General features: G+C 41.9%; 1 protein-coding gene across 2 annotated transcripts; it reads right to left on the bottom strand.

The window, feature by feature from the left end:
- Nucleotides 1-1,474: 1,474 nt before the first annotated feature.
- rbms1b (RNA binding motif, single stranded interacting protein 1b) lies at nt 1,475-21,356 on the bottom strand. Of its 2 annotated transcripts, none has more exons than XM_080478804.1 (13): nt 21,028-21,356; nt 18,148-18,320; nt 16,655-16,713; nt 14,659-14,750; nt 10,773-10,930; nt 7,773-7,852; nt 7,130-7,245; nt 5,769-5,818; nt 5,600-5,687; nt 4,653-4,703; nt 3,983-4,093; nt 3,808-3,888; nt 1,475-3,729 (listed from the first exon to the last, which is right to left on the bottom strand). In XM_080478804.1, the coding sequence occupies exons 1-13, from the start codon at nt 21,076-21,078 to the stop codon at nt 3,658-3,660; spliced, it is 1,182 nt and encodes a 393-aa protein (XP_080334930.1). In that variant the 5' UTR covers nt 21,079-21,356; the 3' UTR covers nt 1,475-3,657. The 2 variants fall into 2 exon arrangements, with proteins under 2 accessions (XP_080334930.1, XP_080334931.1); XM_080478805.1 differs by having other exon boundaries at nt 2,848-3,729; nt 3,983-4,048; nt 21,028-21,339.
- Between the last annotated feature and the right edge of the window lie 1,749 nt (nt 21,357-23,105).

Genomic DNA, 23,105 nt, shown 5'->3' with positions numbered 1-23,105 from the left:
TCTGGAGTCCTTTGTGTTGTGAGCATTTGATTGAGCATCATTACCAAACATCAGTCTGCACCAATAAACAGTGACACAATAAGACAACAGAGCTTTCAGTGTGACGGCAATTAATTAGAATTTGTTCAAAGTTTGGAGGACACCATTGTGTATGAAATATTTGCGTCGAAAGCGGCAGACAGTTATGAGACAGTGCTGTGAAGTTGAAGGAGGAGAAGGCCTCAGGAGGAGGAGGAGGAGGAGGAGGAGGAGGAGAGTGTTTCTTGGGGAAGAGGGGCTTTCAGCTCTCTTGCTCGTAGGCGCATGTGGCACAAACACAGAAAGCTGGAGTGTGAGTTTTGCTCCTCGTCTGGAGCTGGCGGCTCCCCGTAGGGTGGCACAACACTCCACAGGACACCGCGGGGTCCCATCTGCCACGGCGAGGCCTGCTCACTGAAGACCAAATCCAAGCCTCATGAGTGGCCCCCACCCCCACTCCCCCCCGCCCCCCTCCCCAACTACCCGCCCTTCGCCATACCGCCCGATTCCCAAAGCCTCTCTGTCCAGGCCATGCATGTTGTCAACAATACCATGTGACAGTGTTGACATGGTCCCTAGCAGGCCGCCACCGTCTGGATTGTAAGCAAGGCAATTCATAAACACTGGTGGTCCATAGCAGCATCACAAGTATGGGTTGTTCAGTGAGCTGTGGTTGCAGACTTTCCTTTATTAGTATCACAAGGCTACGTTCAATTAGCTAGTTGTTTTGGTTTTGTTTTTTACAAAACATAGCAATTTTTTAGAGGAAAGCGTCACCTCTAATAGGTGGCAGCTTTCAGTCCACAAAAAAAAAATAAAAAAAATAAAAATTCCACCTGCACAACATAATGTCTCATTAATTCCAGTAGATCTGAAAAACTGATTAATGTGCGAGGTAAAGATGGCCACGGTCAAATTAGCGGAGTCTGCTTTCTGCGAGGAAGCTGGCAGCAAAGTGACCTTCGTCAGCTGCTGCATTGATGATGAGACCAAGCAGATGTTCCTTTTCTTCCACTTTTTTTTTTTAAATTCTCCTTTATTAGCCATGGATGCTAAAAACCAGAGCCACATACGACTGCATGATATCCATCGATATGTTTCTTTTGGCATCCCCTCTATAATTTAGTAAAGACATTATTTTCAAGCTGTCAGGTTAAAAGTTACAGCGGCACTATTTTGCACATTTTAATAAGGCCAACGTCCTCATTAACCAATCCACTGAAAAAGAGAGTGAGACGGCTTTGGATTTCATCCCTGTCAAACTTCCATCATATTAACATTTATCATAATGTTTGATTAAAAAAAAACAAAAAAACGCTGATATATTTACATAATTTCATAAGTCAACATTGCAAGGTCACAACTGGGCGCAGCCATTTAAAAACGGGTGGACTGAAGATCCCCCCCCCCCCCGTGCGGCTCATCAGTTCCTCCTGGAAATAAATGACAAGATTTACAGCGTTTTAGAAATTTTTATTCAAAAAAAAAATGTCAAAAGAAATGAACAGAATAAACCTCGGGCAAGAACCTACTCAATAAAAAGGCTTCAACAAACCCTATAAAAAAAAATAAAAAATTATACAGAAAAAGAAATTCCTTAAACTGTACATACCACTTACTTCTGGCATTTATGGCACAAGATAGAAAAAAACTTTCATAAAACTCTGAAAATCTCTTATTTCATCAAGCCGTCTGTACACAAAAAAAAAAAATCTTTATAAATTAAAAGTTTTTCCTTATAAGTTAATGACTGTTCGATACGGTGGTTGTTTATGTGAGCAATTTGTGGTTGAAGCACCTCTTCCAACTCTTGACCCAGACACCATGGCACTTGGCTCGGACAACACTAGCAGCATAAACCTCACAAGACAGTATTACTCCACGTTCTCATGCTTCACGCACCAAGATCAAGTACAATCGCAGCGCCCTTTTCCATGTGTTGCACCCATTTGGCTATCTACAAATTAGATCATGCTTTGTTCAGCCCCCCCCCCCAAAAAAAACAAACAAACAAACAAAAAAAACAACAAGACTCAGATCCAGTGAAAACCCACCAAGCTTAGATGTCATTGTTGATCTTAAAAGCTTCAGATCAACCTTCCTGAACAAGCAGATCGTGTGGACATCAGTACTAACATGGTGTCCCCCTCTACTGACAACAATGCATCAGAAAAAAACAACAACAAACCCCCCCCCCACAACAACCTGAAAAGGAAACGGCTGCCTGTGGCCAGCTCCTGGGTGTGTGGCATTTGGTCTGGGAGGACGGGCTGGACCTGCTAACCCGGCCGAATGCAGAGGAGAAAGAAAAGTCTGAGGTAGATAACTGGTCTGACTGACCACGAGGTTGAAGCGCACACTTTGTCGAAGACGCCGCGATCCAGTCTGCACCAATGCCTTATTTTCTGCTAAACAGATAGAAGCACTGTCATTTTGCAGACATTTTTCATTTTCACCCCAATATTGCATTGAACTATTCCTATGAGAATGGGTTGTGAAACTTGTTGAAGCTCGTGTGTGTGTGTGTGCTGATCCCAGTAAAAACTCAACACATTAAAAAGGCACACTGTCCGGACAGCAGTCTAATTTTCAGTCACGTGCCGGTTTAAGAGACAAATTATGTCGTTTTCCTCGGGAAACTCCGTCACAATATTTGGTGAAGTAAACTGCAATTCAAAGTGCCCAGTTTGTTTGTCTCCTATCAATGAGTGAGGTGCAATAAAATACACATTTTACCATTTATCTCTCTGTTTTTCTATAAGGCTTTGATTTGCCACCCCCCACCCCCCCACCCCACAACAATCATGTTTCCTATTGTAGTTTTTTTTTCAAAGTAAAACTGATCAATACATACTCCATCAAAGTAAGAATTTAACACCACCCAGGAACCAAAACCTTGACCGACAATCAAAATACATTTTCTCCATGTCACCGCCAGGGTTTACGTGCGTATCTAAAAAAAGGCAAAGTTAAAAATGTGATCTTTCCAGCACGTCCACGGGAAGGTCGTCCTCACTGTCTCTTTAATCCAATTAAACGATCACATATGCAGCCATTTATTTTAAAGCTATTTTCTTTTTTTTTTTTTAAGAAAAATTCAAAAGTCTTTTTGGTTTCTGGAGAATAAAAGTGAAAAAAGAAAGAAAAGAAAAAAAAAAATCCCTGCAGCCGACTCCACAGGAAATAGCTTTTAAAATGTTCTTGCTCTCTGCCCCTCTGCGGTGGCCTGTACAACTACTGTATCAAAACTATTAAGGCAAAATTTTACTCAAGACAGCAAGATCGATCTAAAGTACTATAGAGAAGAAAAAAAATCACTTTACAAGAAAACAACACGGAACACTTCACCACAGGAACACTCACACAGCAAGCACAAAAACATCCTTTTCAAATAAATCCTCAAAAGAAAAAAAAAAAAACGAAGTGAAAAAAACCCTAATAAAAATAAACGTTTTCTTGTATGAAAATAAAACTTCTTTAAATATATTCGAATCATTCAATGAACTTGGATAAGCTCTCTGACATTGATACCAAAAATAGTCTGGCTTAAATATCTGAAACGCCCCGCGGGAAACAGTGAAGATCCACTGGACGCGCAGACACGGTGGTTCCTGCTGTTGTCCAGATGTTACCTCAGCACTACTTGGTTGGTTGGTAGGAGTATGGAGAATGATTGGCGGTTGAGTCTGCCTGTGATGGAGCACCGTTTTCCTGGAACACAAGAGAGTGAGAAAAAAACCTCACGACTGGATCTTACCGTCTGCTACAGCGGGAGCTTATCGTACGTACCTCCACAGGTACAGCTGACGTCTGCATGTGTGCGTATTGTGGGATATATGCTCCTTGCATAGCTGTGTTGGCAGCCATAAACTAGGGAAAGAAGAAGAAGGAATATAGTTATACGTTAAAGTACCTCCATGGAGCTTACTGGTACAGTTTGTGGAGTCATTTCTGAATCTCTCACCGCTCCTGCGTTGCCCAGAGAGAGGTGGCCCATCTGCTGAGCGAGAGGGGTCATCATGGAGGCAGGCTGCAATGACATAGCAGGGTCCATAGAGGGCGATATTACTGTACCCTGCATGAACAGAGCCAGCAGGTGAGAAGAATGCAGAGCGCCAGTGAACTTACAGTAAGGCTAAAATATAAGATAATAGAATCTCTGGACAACTAAATTATGAATTGTAAGATGCAAACGCAGGAGAGTTCGGTTGGACGGGGCCTCAGGCAAACACAAGGGTGAAAGTTACAAGTTGTGCAAGTCGTCTGTAAGCATCTTGGCCAGCACGGTGCACCAGGAAGCGTTTTCTCCTCTCTGCTGGCTCTCCTCCACACTAAGGGAAGACGCTTCACTCTCAATGTACACCCATCTGCTAGAAAATGTTTAGCATCTGTCATTAAATACACAGTTTTCCTGCAGGATCTCCAAAGCAGTCGTTTTTTTATATCTGCACGCCAACACTTTAGTCCTGTAAATCGTCAGGGATCAGTGTCACCTTATGTGTCACCTACTACTCTCACATACTATCGCTGCCTGTTCAAAGGGAGAGAAGAAAAAAAATAAAAAATTCTGCTGCAACCACGGCGGAGAAAAAGATAAGACGACGAGGACAGACTCCATCAGTTATTGCACTTACTGGATGCTGCATTATGTAGGGTTGGTGAGACATCCAGGAAGGATTCGGGACCTGCAAGGTCCACAAAAAATACTCTGTAAATACACGGGTACTGTGAAAATAACAGGTCCTGTAGTCATGTAGCCACTGGGGGAGATCAAGTGAAAAAGCAGGCACAGTAGCAGTGGAACAACCAAGAATGTAAAAATGTAAATCCTACCAAACATGGAATAACTGTGGCCTTTTTTTTTTTCTAAATGGAATAGTAATAACAGTAATAATCAGATATTTGATTCGCTATGATAATAGTTTGTCAATAACCTATGACACAAATGAAGTAGCATTAAAATAAACCCTTTTGAAATGTAATAACTGCAACCAATAATGTAACGATACACAAATAGCGCTGCATTTCTAGATTTCACAGTTTGTTTTACTAATTTATTAGATTATTGCTTCTTTACAGTCAGAAAGGCAAACTTTATGTTTGTGGAAGTCATTACAAGCTCTTTTCTGTATTACAGTAAAACCTTTTAAGTATTGGTTGAGTCATACTTTATACAAATACTGGGGTGTGGCAGGTGCGTCAAGATTTCAGCTAGAACAATTGTGGCATTCTGATATTTTGAGAACATATTTAAGATTTTCATGAGTTAAAAGAGTATTGCGGAGGTCAGAACACAGTGAGACCGTCTCCTGTACGAGCCGGGGCTTACAGGCCTTCCTGTGTGCTCTGCATCTTCTCCCTGTAGGCATTACGATGGACTGTGACATGCCCATAACTGAGAGGAGCTCTCTCCCAGGAGAAGATGGAGCACTTCTAAGCTTAAATTAAACAGAAAATGCTTGTAAATCCTGATTTTCCCATAATAAACTATGGGAAACTCAAACTTTAATACATTAAATGCACCTATAGACTAAAACCTTTTCAGTACTTGACATTGTTCCACGAGGAGAGGGATTCAAACCTGATATGTTGAAACTGGAGACATGTAGGGAGACATGGACGTTTGGGCGATCATCCTGTTTGAAATACTGTACGCCGGTGGAAAAAACCTGTGAACGCAGACGCAGGATCCTTTTTTAATGAGGTGCAATGAAAAATGTGCTGAGCATGACGGTGCAAGCGTGAATTACCCATTTTGCATAGCGGCTGTACTGGGGTCATATGTGAGTGTCATTCCAGCCTGAAAAGAAAAGAAATCGATAGAAAGTCATCGTCTGCTGTGTGAAGCTGAAAGCTGGATTTGTTACACGGGTGTGATGTACGTTATAAACACATATATAAGTTACACGAAAAGGTTTGAGTCCAGCACTTTGATAAGGTAGTTCATTTAGGAAAAAAAGAAATGTTAAATACATATTACAGCAACCCTGAGCAAACGTCAGCTGAGTAAAACCGTCTCCACCTTTGAATGACGACAATTTTATATTTTGAATTGATTCAGATTGCACAGTTAGTTAATTTCTGCCAAATCTCCCTAATCTAATCTGAGTGAATGCTTCAATATCAGTGTGTGTTTTGACTGAATGTTGCAGATGTGTGAACAAGCTGATGATTATCTTTCTGTGACCGACTGCCTGGGCTGCAGAAGTCCCGGAGGCCACACTATGGACTAGTAGTTCAGACTTTACAACAGAGCCTAAACAGTCAGGGCGTGATGAATATTAAGACAAATTAAGACAATCGACGGCTTATATTTATATCATTTTGTAAAGGAAAAAAAAAAAAAAAAAAAAAAAAAAAAAAGAGCCTACACATTTTCAGATTTGGCCGATTGACAATACTACTTTTTGTTCCTCAGTGTCGGGGGTGGGGCCACACTGCAGCCTAGAATTAAAGACTATGCTGTCATGCAGATTAAAAGCACACACACACACACACACACACACACACACACACACACACACACACACACACACACACACACACACACACACACACACACACACACACACACACACACACACACACACACACACACACACACACACACACACACACACACACACACACACACACACACACACACACACACACACACACACACACACACACACACACACACACACACACACACACACACACACACACATTTAAAAAAAAAAAAAAGAAAAACCTGTTAAATACGCCCTACACAAACATGCCTCCAAGTAGTCATTGTGGCAATTGTGGTTAGTTCTTGCAAAACAAGCTGAGGGCAAATTATTTGCAATGAGATCTGGTCTGGTCTGACTATCTAGATAAGAACTAGAGCTCAAAATTAGCTCAGCAACAGCAGCGGAGAGTTGATGGTATCACACAATGCAAATGTAAAATGAATGAAATGGTTGCTATGTACACATTTTTTATACTCAAGTGCCAGTAGTACACCAAACTCAGGACCGAGCCAGTCCTCCTGCAGTCCTGAGGTTGGTTCATTTAGACTGCGATATGTTCACTGATTGGTGTACGTTAGTTGCTGCAGCTCTCATATTCCACCCCGGGTATCACTTACCAGTCTGGAGTCACTGTCTCGAGCCCAGGAACGGCCATTTTGGCTGAATTTATTCTGACTCTGTCTCTTCTTTTGTCCGCCATCGGCAAACTTGCAGAGTAATGGTTCGGATGGCGCTGGAGAAAAAGAATAGGGCCATAAAACAAAAGGGCTTGTCTTTAACAAACACTGTCACACACGCATATTTGTCGATCATTGCTCGCCATGCCGTCATTCACGCCCCGAAGCATGGGAGGACGCGTTTCCTCGGCTGCCTGGAAATGCAGACATCTAATTTGGCAGCTGTGGAGGCTGTAATCCCCTCCCCTTTCTAAACAGGGCAAGGCCAGCAGAGACTATTTCAGTCTAATAATCCAATTAAAAAGCTTAGAGAAGGAGTGGTAGACACCAAGAGGAGCCCTCTCTCTCACTCTCTCTCTCCCTCCCTCGTCTCTGTGCTCTGCCACTCAGGGCTTAAGTGTATGCGAGCTCTGTACGAGCAGACTCTCTGACTCCTGTTCGAGGCATGAATCACCATGTGCAGTCATCATCACGCTTGTATAACCCCGCCCACCACGACCAGTGGTGTTTCTTTCACGAGCATTGTTGTAATAAAGTGCCGCAGAAAGACTGACCATCCCAGGAATGTAGATCATGCTCTTACCTGGGGTGCCTGCAGGTGTCTTAATGAACTTCCCATTGAAGTGAGAAATAACTGCGTCGCATTTTTCAGTGGACTCCATCCTGAAGTTACACAAGAGACACAAAGCACAGCATTGGTTGATTGTTGTGGTAACATGCGATGATCTACGACTGGAGGTGGTTTAATCATTAGGAGATTAATAAAGAAATTAAAATGCCTAATCATTCTGGCTGGACACGCCTTTCAGAGCACTCCTTGGTATAAACATTCCGATGACGCGCTGATATTTTTGCCTTGTGCATCTTGACTCTGGCTTTGTCCGTCAGGTACTTCTGTCAAATGTCAGGTTAGGCACGTACGGCTGGAGGAAGTGATCATTGCCACTATAATTAAACCGCCCAGTCAGTCTGGAAATATTTTCTTTGTAAAGAGTCGCATTTGTCCATGCACAAGCACCTCTGTCTGGTCATTATCAATAAAGCAGTCTCTTTAGTATTATTTTTACATAAAGACCTAAAAAAAAAAAGAAAAGAAAAGCAGGGTTAAGTCTGGACTCTCTGGTGGCCAATCCATGTGTGAAAATGAGGTCTCATGCTCCCTGAACCACTCTTGCACAATTTGCGCCAGATGAATCATGGGATTGTCATCTTGGAATATGCCCGTGCCATCGGGGAAGAAAGAAATCCATTGATGGAATAACCTTGTCTTTCAGGATATTCAGGTAGTCAGCTGACTTCATTCTTTAGATGCATAATGTTGCTGAAGCGAGACCTGACCAACTGCAGCAACATGAGATCACAGCACTGCTCCCCCAGGCTTGTTCAGTAGGACGAGGCATGATGGTGCATCACTTCCTCTGCCTCTCTTCTTACCCTGATCACTCTGGAACAGAGGGAATCTGGAATCGTCACACTACAGGACCTTCTTCCATTGCTCCAGAGTCCGATCTTTATGCTCCCGAGCAATTTCAAGCTTTACCCCCCCCAATTAGCTTCACTGATTAGTGGTTTTCTGGGAGCGCCAGAGCTGTTCAATCCCAATCCCTCGTTCTCTTTGCATTGTGTGTGGAAATGCTCTTACTGTCACTATTAAACACAGCCTGAGTTTTAATGATGGGTTGGACAATTCTTAACCCAATTTTTAGTAGGTTCTGTAAACTCCTTAGATGTTTTCTCTGCTTGATGCACGCTACGGATTTGACCCTTCTGAAACAGAATAATATTTTTTCCACATCCACAGGACGTGTCTTTCCACATGGAGAGAAGCTACTCACTGCATCAGCGGTGACTTTATTTTGTTAGGGCCAGACAATGTATGAGACAATCTTTCTTTTACAAGACACCTGTATTGAAAAAGGTTTTTCAGACTTTCTTTTAAAAAAAAATTTAAAATAAAGACATTAAAAACACTTGGAATTAAACAGCTGTTGTTAATATTTTTTATATATATCAATAACAGGACATGAGCACACGGGCATGCGCATGCTTAACCGTGTGACTTTGGTGAACATCTGGGATATTAGTCTAATAACTCAGTCCTCAGGTGATTCCCCACAGATTTCCTGCCCGGCTCGTTTCGTTCCAGCTATTGTTGCTCGAGTGCTCCTGTTCCGCCTGCTCCTCCCAAAGCACTTCATCCTCGCTGACACCCAAAGCCTTCGGTGACGCAGCATTTAAAGCCTTCCCATCCTCTTGGTATGATCATCAAGAGCGCTTTCCCTGTTGTCCGTGCGGACCAAATTGTAAATGAGCCGCAGCAGTTTGGAGCATCATGTTTCCAGCACGTTGGTTTTGTTTCTGAAGCTTCTGTGCAAAGTTCTGCATAACACCAGGAACTGAATATCAGATACTGAATATGAGAGAACCACTCTTTGTGAGACTTATTCCCACACAAAAATCTAAACAAAACACCGTCATAAAATCAGACACGTACAGTAATAATAATTCAGTGTCAAAACTCAAGGAGGTTTTCATATGATAATAAAAAAATAAAAAAACGTTTCTGCCCCCTGAATCTTCATTAAACTGTTTGACATGTGTCTTGAAAAACATCTTAAAATGTCACTTTTCTTTTGCCAATTGTATGTAAGCCAGTAGAATGGATTGAGGCCGCATGATGGAGCGGAGGTTAGCGTGCATGTGATGCATGTGAAGTTAAATGATGACCATAAATTGCCCCGAGGTGTGAATGTGAGTGGGTGGGTATCTTGTCTCTCTATGTTTGCGTCCCGCAAATCTGAACAGGATTAAGTGGTATAGAAGATTGATGGATGGATGGAAAAAAGATTAGTCATGCAGCTGTATTGTATTACAGCAATTATGTATTTGAATTAGTACCAATACCAACTGCAAGTTTCTTTTCGCCATTATTAAGAAAGGAATTTGGGCATTTGTGTTCGTATTTCTGGTATCTAGGAACAAAACCGTGACCTCTTCCCGTTACCTGTTGCAAAGATGTGCCTCTTGGCTCTTTTTTAGCAAACAAAGCAAAAAGGCAGGACTGACAACCACTCCTGGAGGATATACTTCACTTAATTCAATTATAGCTATATTTAGCACGGAGGTTGCCAAAGAGATGCTTGTGTGCACTTGATAGCCTGCAGGGATTCTGTGAGTAACCTGCAGGACCTGCTCTAAAAAATAATGACCAGTACAAACATTTTGACTTATTATGTGAATTACGGGCTTCCTCAAAAAGTCCCCAAAAGGAGTCCTTTCTAAACAAATCTCCACAAATCTGTTAAATGCTGTCAAGAGAGACATTTACAAAATATTAATTGACTTTTAAATAGTACAACGATTGGAAATGATCAGAAAGAATAAGACTCTTAACTATTAATTGTCAGTAAAGGTGACTTGCGCAACTTGTATTTTGTGGTTTTGTAACAAGCAGTCCTTTGTATCACTCCACACTATTGCAGTGGCCAAATGGTGATTGCCCCTGGATTAAACTGCATTTGCACGGGGAACGCCGTTTCTCAACACTGGTTTGATTCAACTAAAAATGGCACAAGATACCAACCTTGCAAAGCCCACGCCTCTGCTGACTCCGCAGGAGTCCCTCAGGATGCGTGTGGACACAACCTGGCCAAAATGCTTCAGCATGTTCTCCAGCTCCTGCTCATTCATCGACAGAGGCAAGTTGGAGATGTAAAGGTTCGTCGGATCTTGTTCTTGTTGCTGTACGATGGAAAAAAAAAGAGGAAGACACGTCCACACGTTATCAGTAATATTGAAACCACTCCCAATATTGGTTATTTAGCTGTTGGTAATGTATACGAATGGGTGAAGGAGCAGTATTCCAGTAAAAGGCTAAGCATTGAATAACCTAAAACGGACGAGTGTAATGGGGTTATCATGACTGCGCTAATGGCCGGTTTCTCCAGTGTGTCTCTGTTGGGGATTTCAGGTATTAAATGGTCACTAAGAGCAGTTATAAGAGATATACATACAGCCTCTGGTGGCTTACTGCCCTCACGAGCCGATTTCTTGACCTATTTTAAAAGCATCAGCAGAAACACGAGACGTCCCTGCAAGTCCCTGGAGAGTGGCCTCCCATCATTAATATTCATCAGTGAGGTGTTGTTCACAGTCAGCAACAGGAACGGGTTGGAGCGCAAACAGGAATGTAATGGCAGAAAAACCAACGTTTCACAATTAGGAGGACAAAAAATTTTTTTTGTAGCCAAGTCATCAACAATTCTATTGTTCATGCTGAATAGGAAAACACAAAAAGATTTGAAGACAGTGCGATGGCTCATAGATGATGTGTATTTAATCATGTTTTGCTTTTATTCCACGGGCGTATTCATTTGCTCATTATAACATTGAAAGGCAACTTCTTTTAGATCTTTAGTGGCAGAGCTGAGCATTTATCCTGTCATGTGCTTTATCAAACAACAGTGAGGAAACTGATCAATTCTTAATAAGATTACATCTTTTCAATCATTAACCATTTCTTGATCATACATTCAGCCAGGTCTTAGTTTTACCTGTAGGCACAAAGCTGACTCGTGACTCAGCGATTCAAACTTTTAGGGTGCGACGAATGACAGAATGTTTTATTGATGAAGTCAACCACAAACGCTCTTCCTCACAATGTCTAATGACTGCAATCTGACCAACTGAAAAGTTTTAAGCAAAATATTGAAAAATACAACAAATATCAAAGATGTTACAGTAAAGCACATGTGCAATGATTTGGAGCTGAGAAAGCTTTAATCCACTGAGAACCGAGATGTGGATTCCTGGTGCAGACGGTGCTACAGTCCTGCAGGTTTCAGGCGTCTCCCTGCTCCAACATCCCTGAGTTTAATAAATATGTCATCAGGAAGTGCAGCAGAAAGCCACTCATTACAATCTGTCCTCTTTGATTGCAATACCTTGCATAGCGTGACGTGTAACTATGTCATATTTAGATGTTTTTCTAGCGCTTTCAAGCTATTTTTGTCCGAGCACTCTAATGACTGGTGATCACAAGTCTGCCAGAGCTTTGAAGTAAAGGCGTTTGTGTGAATGATTTGATGTTTTTGATTTATTCTGAGAGAGAGAGCAAATGCAAGAACGGTTTTCCTGGAGGTGTACGTATTGTTTTCTAAGGCCCCGTTTACACGACCTACACACCTAATCCGTGTTTACACTGCAGCAGCGGGCACAGAGACAACGATGTAGTTAGTATGCCGGGCCACGGGAGGGCGCTGTTGCTCGATTTTGCAATGAAACTCCACAGACGGGTGTGCGCAGAACAATACACTATCAACGTGAGGAAAGTGGGAGAGCGCCGCACATCCGCATGGACTGATGACGCATCGGATGCTATCAGTGAGTCTCAACTATAAAACTACTGATATAGACAATAAAACTAGAATACGGACCGTGATTCATACCACTACGCGGCCGCCATGTTTGTTTACAAGTGGTTGGGCAGGAGGGAGGGGGAGAGACACACATGTGCGCAGTAACGGGCTCCGTAGCCTCCGGGCAGTCTCTGCAGGAGGGAATAGCGGCCGTGAAAGAATCTTTCAACCTTGGGAGCCGGATTAAAAACTTTGCGGATACAGTGGATCCGCACACTGGTGTCGTGTAAACGGACCCCCCAAAAGTAAAGAAAGTTTTGCAAATACACTCGTATTTGTTGTCGCGTAAACGGGGCCAAACTTGCAAAGTCATAATTGAATCAGTTATGCACAGTGTGATTCTGACTGTCTCAAACTGAAGACAAGCAATGGTTTAAAGACATTTTATGTTGATATTTGATTATGTTGGAAAGTAAGACAGACTCATGGACTGACGACAAGCAGTTTGAGATAATATTGTCAGTAATTCTTTCAACCTTGGCCCTCAACTCCACACGGTGCGGCTGCTTCTATGAGCTACATATACTAACAATGCACCATGAAAAGACGGGACATCAATGCAACACTAGTACTGCAGTGAAACTAGAAGTTGTTGATTGGATGGAAGTCAAATGCTGGAAAACATCCAGATTCTTCATTTATTTCTATAAAAAACATTTGTTCCCTGCACATTAATGTTAGAACAACTAGCCCCATTAACTTTCTAAAGGGCATAGATTCCATACCGGCACAGTCTGTTTAAGCCTTGATGGAAACGCCACCACCCGGTTTTTCAAAAGATCTGACGTCATTATATGACGAACAAGTTGAGAGACAACAGGAATGCAGCCGAACAATTAGACCGCTGGCCTTTCACATACTTGTGAGACCATGTTATTCACAGTGTTCGCAGTGCTGCTTTAGATGCCGCTGTATGTTAGGACAGCCACGTTCACAACAGGCGGACAATGGCCTTGCAGTGGCATTTATTAGAAAAGGCCTCTGAGGAGTCGAGCAAATCCTGAGTGTCATCTGATTGCTGGTTCAGTGAAGGACGTTGTCGATGTCTCTAATCTGCTTAAGGTGGATGCTTTTTCTCACTCGTGTCATAAACCTATTGTGTTGTGCTAATATTATTGAATTCTTCTAAATCCATAGAGGTTGTCATTAATCCCATGTCCGTATGACGATGACAGATTTTTACAGGCTTTCATAAACCTTTACAAAAGGAGACAAACATGATATGAACCCACAGAGGTGAAGCTCTAACCGCACCTTTACAAACCAAAGTGAAACCATTAACTGCACAAATGAGAGTCAGACTTTATAAGATAACAAAATGAAAATGAAAATGAGACGGGTGAGGTATAGGGAAGCAGGAAAGACGGAGCACAAGGGAAAGGGTGCAGCCGCTTCTGTTGATATAGCAAACATCTTTGTTGTTACAGGTTGTCAAACGCTCACTAAGATTGTCCCGAGGTGACAGATGAACATCAGCTCTGACATCAAGCTGCATACGCTACAACAACCCAATTCTTTGTTTAACACTCTGAAAAAGAAGGACAATTCATATTTATGATGCAACCCTAACCTAGCAGAATACAGTCAGCCTCTAACACACTACCCCCCCATTATATTATTATCCTGTTCATTTCAGAATCGTCAATAATAGTGTTGAAAGAGCCACGCCTTGCAAAAACTTGTTTCATTGACGAGCAAATGGAGACGATAGCGACAGACTGACGCACAAGTCACATTTGAGATGTAAGTGTGTCAGTAGATTTTGAGCGGAACGACAGAGATGACAAAAGATTAAGCACATTTCCACAAACTGGTTTTTTTTTTTTTTTTTAAATCAGGTTTCCTTCATAACCGAGTGTGTCAAGAGCTGCTGAGCAGTCCACGGACCAGCGGTCCGAGGAGCGTGTGGCCTGCAGTCAGGGATTCCAGGCTTGCTATTTAATACCACCAGGATTAGGTTTAGGTTGCCCGACCAGCCAGATGGAGGACAACAGTGTTACTGGGTGACTTGTTTGGATGCGATAGCAGGATTAAAGTGTAATCAATCCTTACCTTTGCCATCTGAGCTTGGACACCAGTAGTCTTCAGGGCAGCCACAGCCTTCTGAGCTGCAGCGGGGCTGTCAAAGTCCACGAAGCCATATCCTGATGAGACAAGCAGCACAGTTAGGAGAAATTCGACATACAAAGCCGATCACGGTCCAAATATTGGTTTGGGTGTGCTGCTCTCTGTGATGAAGAGCTATGAGCTGCGTGTTCCTCAGTTTGTATATGATGATGATGATGATGTGCTTATAGTGTGGAATGATTTCACTTTGATGCAGCGTGTATGTTTCTGTATTAAATAGGACGGCCGGGTCAGTCTGTATTAAGTGCTCAAGTCCTTTTGTGTGTGTGTGTGTGTGTGTGTGTGTTTGTGTAGGCAAAATGTGCTGATGTAGATGCCAGTGGCTTGGGTCAGCTCTTTGTCCAGGGGGGCGCAAACAGGGTGCACCTATAGTCTTTGGCCTCTACTGCACTTGCTATATTTAGTCTATTCAAAATGAAGTATAGTGAAAATGTCACGACTCTCTCTGCTGAGGAATGCCTGTCACTGTTACCAAATGTTTTATACAAATCAGAGGTTACACAAGTTGCAGTATGATCATAGGTTTTCTCTTTTTCTTAATCACATCAATGTATTCCTCATTAGAAATAATTACCAAGGCGAATTTGCTTTTCGATGGAATGGACTGGTGACTTGTCCAACAGGTTGTGTACACAGCCTACACCCATATTCAGCCCCAAGCAGTTGGATTAAACAGTTTGGGAACTGGATAACTGGATGGATAGTAATTCTACGAGTTTCAGCAGACATGGGAAAACTGTAGTTCACAGAACACATTCGTTGGGCTCCTGTCATTGTAGCCTGCAAACTTGTTTTTTAAAACCTTTACTATTCGGACAACAGAAATAGAATGCAGAGTGTACTTTTGACCACATATTACTATAATCTATTGCAATTAGTCTATCTACCAATTAACAAATTCTAATGGAAAATTTATTGTGCATTTCAATTTATTAAAAAATATATGCAGTTACTTGTTTTCAGTATATTGGTAGCTATTCTCTTAATAACACTGTGGTAAAATGTGTCAGTCATAACAGGGATTTCTATGGTCAGGAAATCCTGCTCTGTTTAGGTTTATTTACCTGAAGACTGGTTTCACAACTGCTGACCTTTAATGTCTTTCTGCAACTTTTTGTGCCCCACTTGCAGCTCTGGTTCTTTTCAGGTGTACAATACTGCCGGGGCAGGATTCCTATTAACAATCAAGTGGAATTCATATTTCAAGTAAAGGTGGCCAAAGCAGATTTAAATATTTTTGGAAGATTTGTTGCATCACAAATTTGAGCATGCCCTTTTTTTTCTTGTTTGTTTATGAAAACGTAGAGATGTGTTTTATGAGAAATGAAACTGAACATTGCTACTTTAGTTTTGACTGAAAGTTCTTTTAAAACAGTGGCTTTTCGACAAATGAAGACAATTTTGTATCTTTGATGTAAAAGACGTTTCTGTAAAAGCCATTGCTGATTTTGATTTGAAATTCCTCCAAGGTCTTAAACGGTGTGCCCTTTCACCGGGCGCCTTTGATTAATCGGCATCCGTATAATCCAGAGGAGAGTGACATAGCAATCTCTTAATCTCATCGCCACTATATAGAATCAGTGAGTCCCTCTTTAGTCAGGTAGGGAGTCCACTAGAACCGATCCAGATGGCCACTTCTTCCCCAGGAGTCATGCACGGCAGTGACAGCAGCAGACAAGGGCTGCGGCCTAAAATAACACAAGCTGGGAGGCAACATTAAGCAGCCACGCTGTCTGTTTCCTGAACTGCATGGATCATCTGAAAAGCACACAGCGCGCTGGAGGACTGACTGTTTTGATAGGAGTCACACACAGGATGTCTGCCGTTCGGCAGGAAATTTGGAGAAAACGTAGGTCTTTACTTCCATTTGCACTCTGGGAGGGGATAACAATGCTAATACAAACAGAAACGTTTCACACACCTTTACATTTATTCGTAGCTTTGTCCAGAATAGCTTTGGTCGAAACAATTTTGCCATACCTAAAATAAAAGGAGCAGAAAGGTGAGACATCGTCAGTTCGTTACACACACACGCACACACTGTTGAGCAATATTTCATGACATCATAGCAGAAAATGAGAAACAGGAAGTGGTTTCCGTGTGGTGCTGAAAACCCCTCTATGTGTGCAAAGCTCTCATCACACGTCTCAAATAGTCCCCATTTCTTCAGCAAAAACAAACAAAAAAACTAACAAACAACACTAAATCAGAGGTTATACAAGGACTTCCAGTAGAGAATATGGGTCACTTGGTGATGACCCTGTCCGTTCAGGAACAATCTTTACAGTTAATCGACAACTGATTTTCTATTTTTCTTGGTATAGCAAACCCCTTCCTAAATAAACACAGACATTATGGCAATTAAAACTACAGTTTTGTTCATATCATTGCCAAAAATGTACCAGAGCTGTTGAAGTAATGTGTTCGACCACAGGAAATTGCTGGAGAACGCCTTGTAATAATGAAACAGGCTCAAAGTTAGATGGTATCAAACCGCGAAACCCTCACTTACAAATTAAGGTATTAGATAAATGTGATAACAACAGAGTTGTATAAAACACAAGGACAACAGAAATGTATACTTCCTTTCTAAACATCCTGCTTGAGATGTTCATCTGAACCATATCTTTTGTTCACAACACATTTCATCGCAGGTGCGGTGAATTTAATCTGAATGTAAGCAATGTGGAGAAAGGTATAGTCGTTTATTATTTGTGACACATAATGACACTGATGCAAGCCGCAAAACACGGCGCAAAACAAACTGCTGCGGATTATCAGAGATGCCAAACTGGGTGAAAGAGCATGAACTTACTAAACCTTCTTTCCCTGCTGATGCATGGTTTTACTCTCAACCGTAACCTTCGCGGAGCATCAAATTCTCCTGCATGTTCATGTGTGTATCATTAACGAAAGCCAGTTTGGAAGCAATTAATATGATCTTGAGAGAAACGCTGAATGCACCGGAAACTACAGCTCATGTTGTCCCTTCATTCACGAAGGGAGTGAAGCAAGCACATTTAAAATTGCTAGAATCTCCAAGCCAAACACGCAGAAAAATAAACCATTTTGGCTTCAAAGAAATTTGAGTTCTGAATGGCAGACATCCAAAAGCAAACAAACATACACGCATACACACTTCTAAGTGAAGATAAAAACACCCTCAAAGTTTATATTCTTTAATTGTAGTAATTATAGAAGCAGTGTCACTAAAATATACAATTCCAAAATCAACAAATATAAATCCTTGTATTTCCAAAAGGGAAATAAATCCAAATCGAAGAGTTGAACTTGTTCACTACTTGTTTTGGGTTCGTGCCAATGACTGCTAATACGTGACAGCCAGCGCCAACTGAAACTGAACCACGGAGGCTAAAAGCAATCGATAGCCAATCAATAGCAGATAACACTCACGGCTGACAGAGCTTGACCAGGTCATGGTCTGTGGTTGACGGGGACAGGCCTCGGATGTAGAGGTTTGTTTTGCTGAGCTGGTCCCAGCCTGCAGTGCTGCTGCTGCTGCTGCTGCTGTTGTTGGTGCTCGGACTGGGTGGAGCCATTGGGTGTGACGATGGGACAACAGGTGGCTGAAATAGGCAGAGACACAGTCGTTTGAAGTCAATCTTGTTGCGCATTACCCATCTGGACAAATGTATTGCACCAATAACGGCATCCCATCAAAGCCAGAACTTTCTGAAAATCACTCGTATGCTGCGCAATCGGGCACAAGGGGAAAACTGATTTTCTGTGTGGATATCGGAGAGGACATCATCATAGTATCATGCGAGTATCTGTCCAGTGTGAGGATTAATGCTGTCCTGAGCGGTGATCCATATGTGCAGACCAATCTCCACTTCCACAGTCTGCGCAATCAGTCTACGGGGACCTCCGGCTTTGACATCAGTGTCGCAGTGATGCTACAATGCCTCGAGGTGTTAGAAAAGCTATCGCTGTCCTCTCTGGTGTAGTGTTACACTTCCTGACCTTAATGCCCTCATTCACGAGTAGATTTGTCCAGTTAAATAGTATGCAAGTTACTTTAAGTTTGGCTGTATCTTTTTCAAATTCTTATTGCTGCATTTTCGTAGCTGTGCAACATGTCCAGCTGAGAGCGAGGGGTTAAAAGCACACATTTCTAGTTGTTGAGCAACTGGACGTTGACAAGACCCAGATGTCTTGGTCTGACAGACCATTGTCTTTTTCCTGACTATCTGACACTGATTATCCAGCTGAACCCCCGCCCTCCCCTCCCCACCCCTCCCAACTCTATCTCTCTGAGGAATCACAAGCTGAGAGGAAGCCGAAGGAATCCCAAGCATGAAGTGGTGACAAGATTGAGCAACAGAAGTCTGGATGTCGAGAGGATCTTCTGTTGTGACTGACTGGTTTACCACCTCCCATGCCTCCGCCATGAAATGAGTTTAGCCTCCTGTTTTCAAAACCGGTGGCAGAAACCCTTAAAATTCCTCCAACAAAACCTCCGGTCACCTGCCTTTTAAAGCATGACCTGCATCACAGTTAAATAAGAAACAATTGTGGTATTGTGAGCGCACAAAATGCTTCCACATTTTTAAAAGGTAAGCAAGTCTTGAATTTTAACAGTGGCCTAAATGGCTATTTTATTATTGCTGCCAAGGTTGTAGATGTAAAAGCAGAACCTTACCAATAAATACCAAATGACCACAGCGATGTGCAAGATTAATAATCACAAGCGGTGTGGGTCATACTGAACCAGTCTCAATAGCGTTGCTGCATATTCTTTCACATAAATAGGACATCTCGTGGTTTTATTCGAAGGATAATATATTTTTTCCTCGGCTTGTTCCGTAGGTCCTCCACAGTTATAAACTATCTGCCCAATCAGTTATTTCACTATTTCTATTCATCTGTACCAAAAGGAGTTGAATCAAACTAATAGAGATGTCTTTATCCCATCACCACACGCCGTGTCATTTTCTCTTTTTCCAAGTTCAGACCGACACTCATGTGTCATCTTGTGGCACAGCGACTTTCTGCTACAGTTTAATTGCCTACAGGAGAATAACCTCCACATATTAGCCTTGTGAGTATGTCTGTTATTAAATTGCTTAAAGGCTAACAGAAAGAATGCCTTTTATTGTTCTATGTTTCAGTGCTGAATGACGAATGAGCTTCTGCTGTTCAAAAAGTTTGAAGATATCAAACTGATATTGGGTACAGGCTATAATTGCATCATGGCATAAATTGAAACTGATCACATGGAACTGTATTTATTTGTAAAACACGTAATTTCCCATCAACCATTACAACATTTTACCAAATGGCAGGTAGACAACAACTAATTGTATCTAGGCTACAAGTAGGAATTTTGAGTTCTTTACATATAACGACATGACAAATACATGCATTTTTAACCTTGAAAGAAAAACCTCAATGTGCATTATATACGATCAACTTTGTTTTGAGGCGCCTGAGCGGTCAGATATAGGCCTGTGAGATGGGGAGAGGACGGCATCTTATCAGCCAGCTCCAGACCAGCAGACCCTGTCATATCCTAGCTGGAAATATACACAGGGTTTCCAGTAACAGGCCTCGCCCATGGAGCTTTAGCCACAGGATAACAGCATGAGCACCACAGAGTAAATATGTTTATTCAAATCTCAAGGGGGGGGGGGGCTTCAAGGGAGTTTTAAAGAACACTATGTAATTCGAACAAAGTGGATCTATCAGGCAATTGTTTGATTTCATATTTCTTTAAATGTACAAAAAATGTAATTAATAAAGTAAGACAACACAGTGGGTGGCTTGGGATCCAACCAGTAAATAGTCCTAATAATAAATAGATTTACTACATTTTAAGTTAGATGGTCAGTTAGAAAAGTATTTAATATTTGCTAGTCTGAATGAGTTAATATGTAGAATGTGGAATGGTTTGGTTGTCTCTAAAATGATGTCAATAGCAAGTTTGGGTGCACTTCACAGTTTGAAATCTATCAAATACATCTCGGGCTCTAACAGAGTGTGTTGAACTTTTAGTTTTGTTGTTTAGGTTGTTTTTTTTTTGTTTATCAGGCGTATGTACTAGTGTCCTGGGCCTCGCAGTGGTCGACTGCTGGTCCAGGACCACAGCCTGAGCAATAAGTAGTGATCTGCTGAAGAAGTGGCCGATACTTGGAGATTGAACTACAAACATGAGCGCATCTTTAACATTTACACAACAACAACAACAACTTCCCTCAGCTCGCGTTAAGCTATTTAACAACAGAAAGATGACATGACTTGAGAACATTACAGGTAGCCTTGGTAAACATTTACCTGTTTGCGATACGGCGTCCTCAGTGGGTTTCCAGTATTTGCAAAGATCATCCTCACTGTGGAGAGGAGGGTCAGTTCTCTGCGAGCCCCAAAATTCTATCGCTGTTACAGTAAAACTCCGCGTCGAAGTGGACAACTGGTTGACATAGGCGCCCTCTTTACTCCGCTAAAGCACAACAAAGCGTGTTACTGCGCATATTCGCCAAGTACATGTCCTTGTTATCCCACTATCCTTTAAAAAAAATATACCCTCCGTAAATTGTCCCAACTTCGATCCACCGGCCCTATTTGTTTGACCGCCTTCATTGATTTGCAGTCAACTCGACCAGGACAGGCGCCGCTACGGCGGGGCAAACCATTCGTGTCACCGTCCGGGGGTGAATGGCGAGTGCGGGTCTGAAACAAACTACAAATCTGTGATGTTTTGCTTGATATGCGTTAAAATTACATTCTTGAACGATAATAAAAAGGATTTCCCTAATTTTTCAGCTATTTTTAATTCCGTTATTATTCAAACAAACGACACGACGACACTGGTTCACCCCTGTATTTTTGTTCACTAAAAGGACGCATACCAAACGTTCCACCTGGTGGGTTTCATGCTTGAAAGTGGTGAGTGTAAATCAAGCTTCGTGTCACGTTATAAACACATACTTTCACTGCTTTTGGTAACCGTGTATGATCACTGTGAAGGTAAATAGTATTGCTGTCAATTCACTTTCAGAGAAGTTTGAAAAACAGCCAGCGGAGTTCTCAACAGACGTTGTACAAACGATACCTGTCTTGTGAAAGGAGTTTTGATTTTTTTGAAGTGAAATCAAAAGTGAAACCATCCGACGTTACTCCACCTGATACAATGACACCGCAGACATTATAGTTCCACACACCAAAGAAACAACATAAAAAAGGTGTCACTATAAAAAACTTGATTGTATTACTTACTTGGTTACAAATTGAATTGGTCATTATTCTATTATAAAGCAATGTTCTGTACAAAATATGCATTTTTAGACCAGAGTGACAATCTGAATAGGGTAGAAGTTACAATCCAAAGACTGGGTCAGATGTGATGGTAGGGTATGGAAAGGGGCGACAGGGAAAGAATTATGTCAGTGGTCCCCACAAGTGTGTGTGTGTGTGTGTGTGTGTGTGTGTGTGTGTGTGTGTGTGTGTGTGTGTGTGTGTGTGTGTGTGTGTGTGTGTGTGTGTGAGAGAGAGATAGAGACCAGAAACTTGTGTATCTGATTGCATATAGTGTCTTGATTGCATGTTTGTGAACGTATCATGCACGTATGCATGCACGCACACACACACACACACACACACACACACACACACACCCTGGTGTCTGTTATTCTTCCCTCCATAACAACTATATTTGAGTAAGTTCTTGGCAGCCCTGTTTGTGCATTTCAGTAACTAAGACAATTTGAGCAGTATACAAAATGACTTTCTTTTGGATATTACTAGGTGAAATCAATATTATTGTAGTGTTACACAAACACAAAAGTCAGAGATAACCTTTCCTTTCAGTGTTCCATAAAAGGTGGGTGGTTCAATTGCTTCTCTCGACCCTGCCCCCTCCATTAGTGTCCTGAGCAGAGTGCTGAATCAGGGCTCTTTCCCTTTCCTCTAATGCTGACCCATTGACTCCTATTGGCCCGATGAACTTCTTTACAATGCCGGTCACCTTTGGTTTCAGTTATATCAGTTTATCATATATATTGACCCATTACTTTCACCTGAAAATGAGCTGAAGTCGTGGTGCGATTGCTGTCACATTTGGTATCATATCACCAAAGTATATTATTTTACAACAACCCTCTCTTTAGTTACTACATACCTGCAGTTTGATGGATTAGTGAAAGCCAGAACTGTCGAAACCTAGAACACTGATAACAGCAGTGTTTTGATTATAGTATTGAGCTTGTACTTTGCTGAAGGTTGCCATTAATTCACATTTTCTGCCACCACTGTTGGTTTTTCAATCAGATGGTGCCAGTGGTGGGTAGATGCCTTTGATTTATAGTCCAACCTCATACCTGCCTCAGTAAAGACAAACCTCTTCAATCCCATCA

This window comes from Lipophrys pholis (genome assembly GCF_963383615.2).
Source record: "Lipophrys pholis genome assembly, chromosome: 13".
Classification (NCBI taxonomy): Eukaryota; Metazoa; Chordata; class Actinopteri; order Blenniiformes; family Blenniidae; genus Lipophrys; species Lipophrys pholis.
The sequence above is the reverse complement of the archived record's forward strand: the minus strand, read 5'-3'. Positions and strand labels throughout refer to the sequence as shown.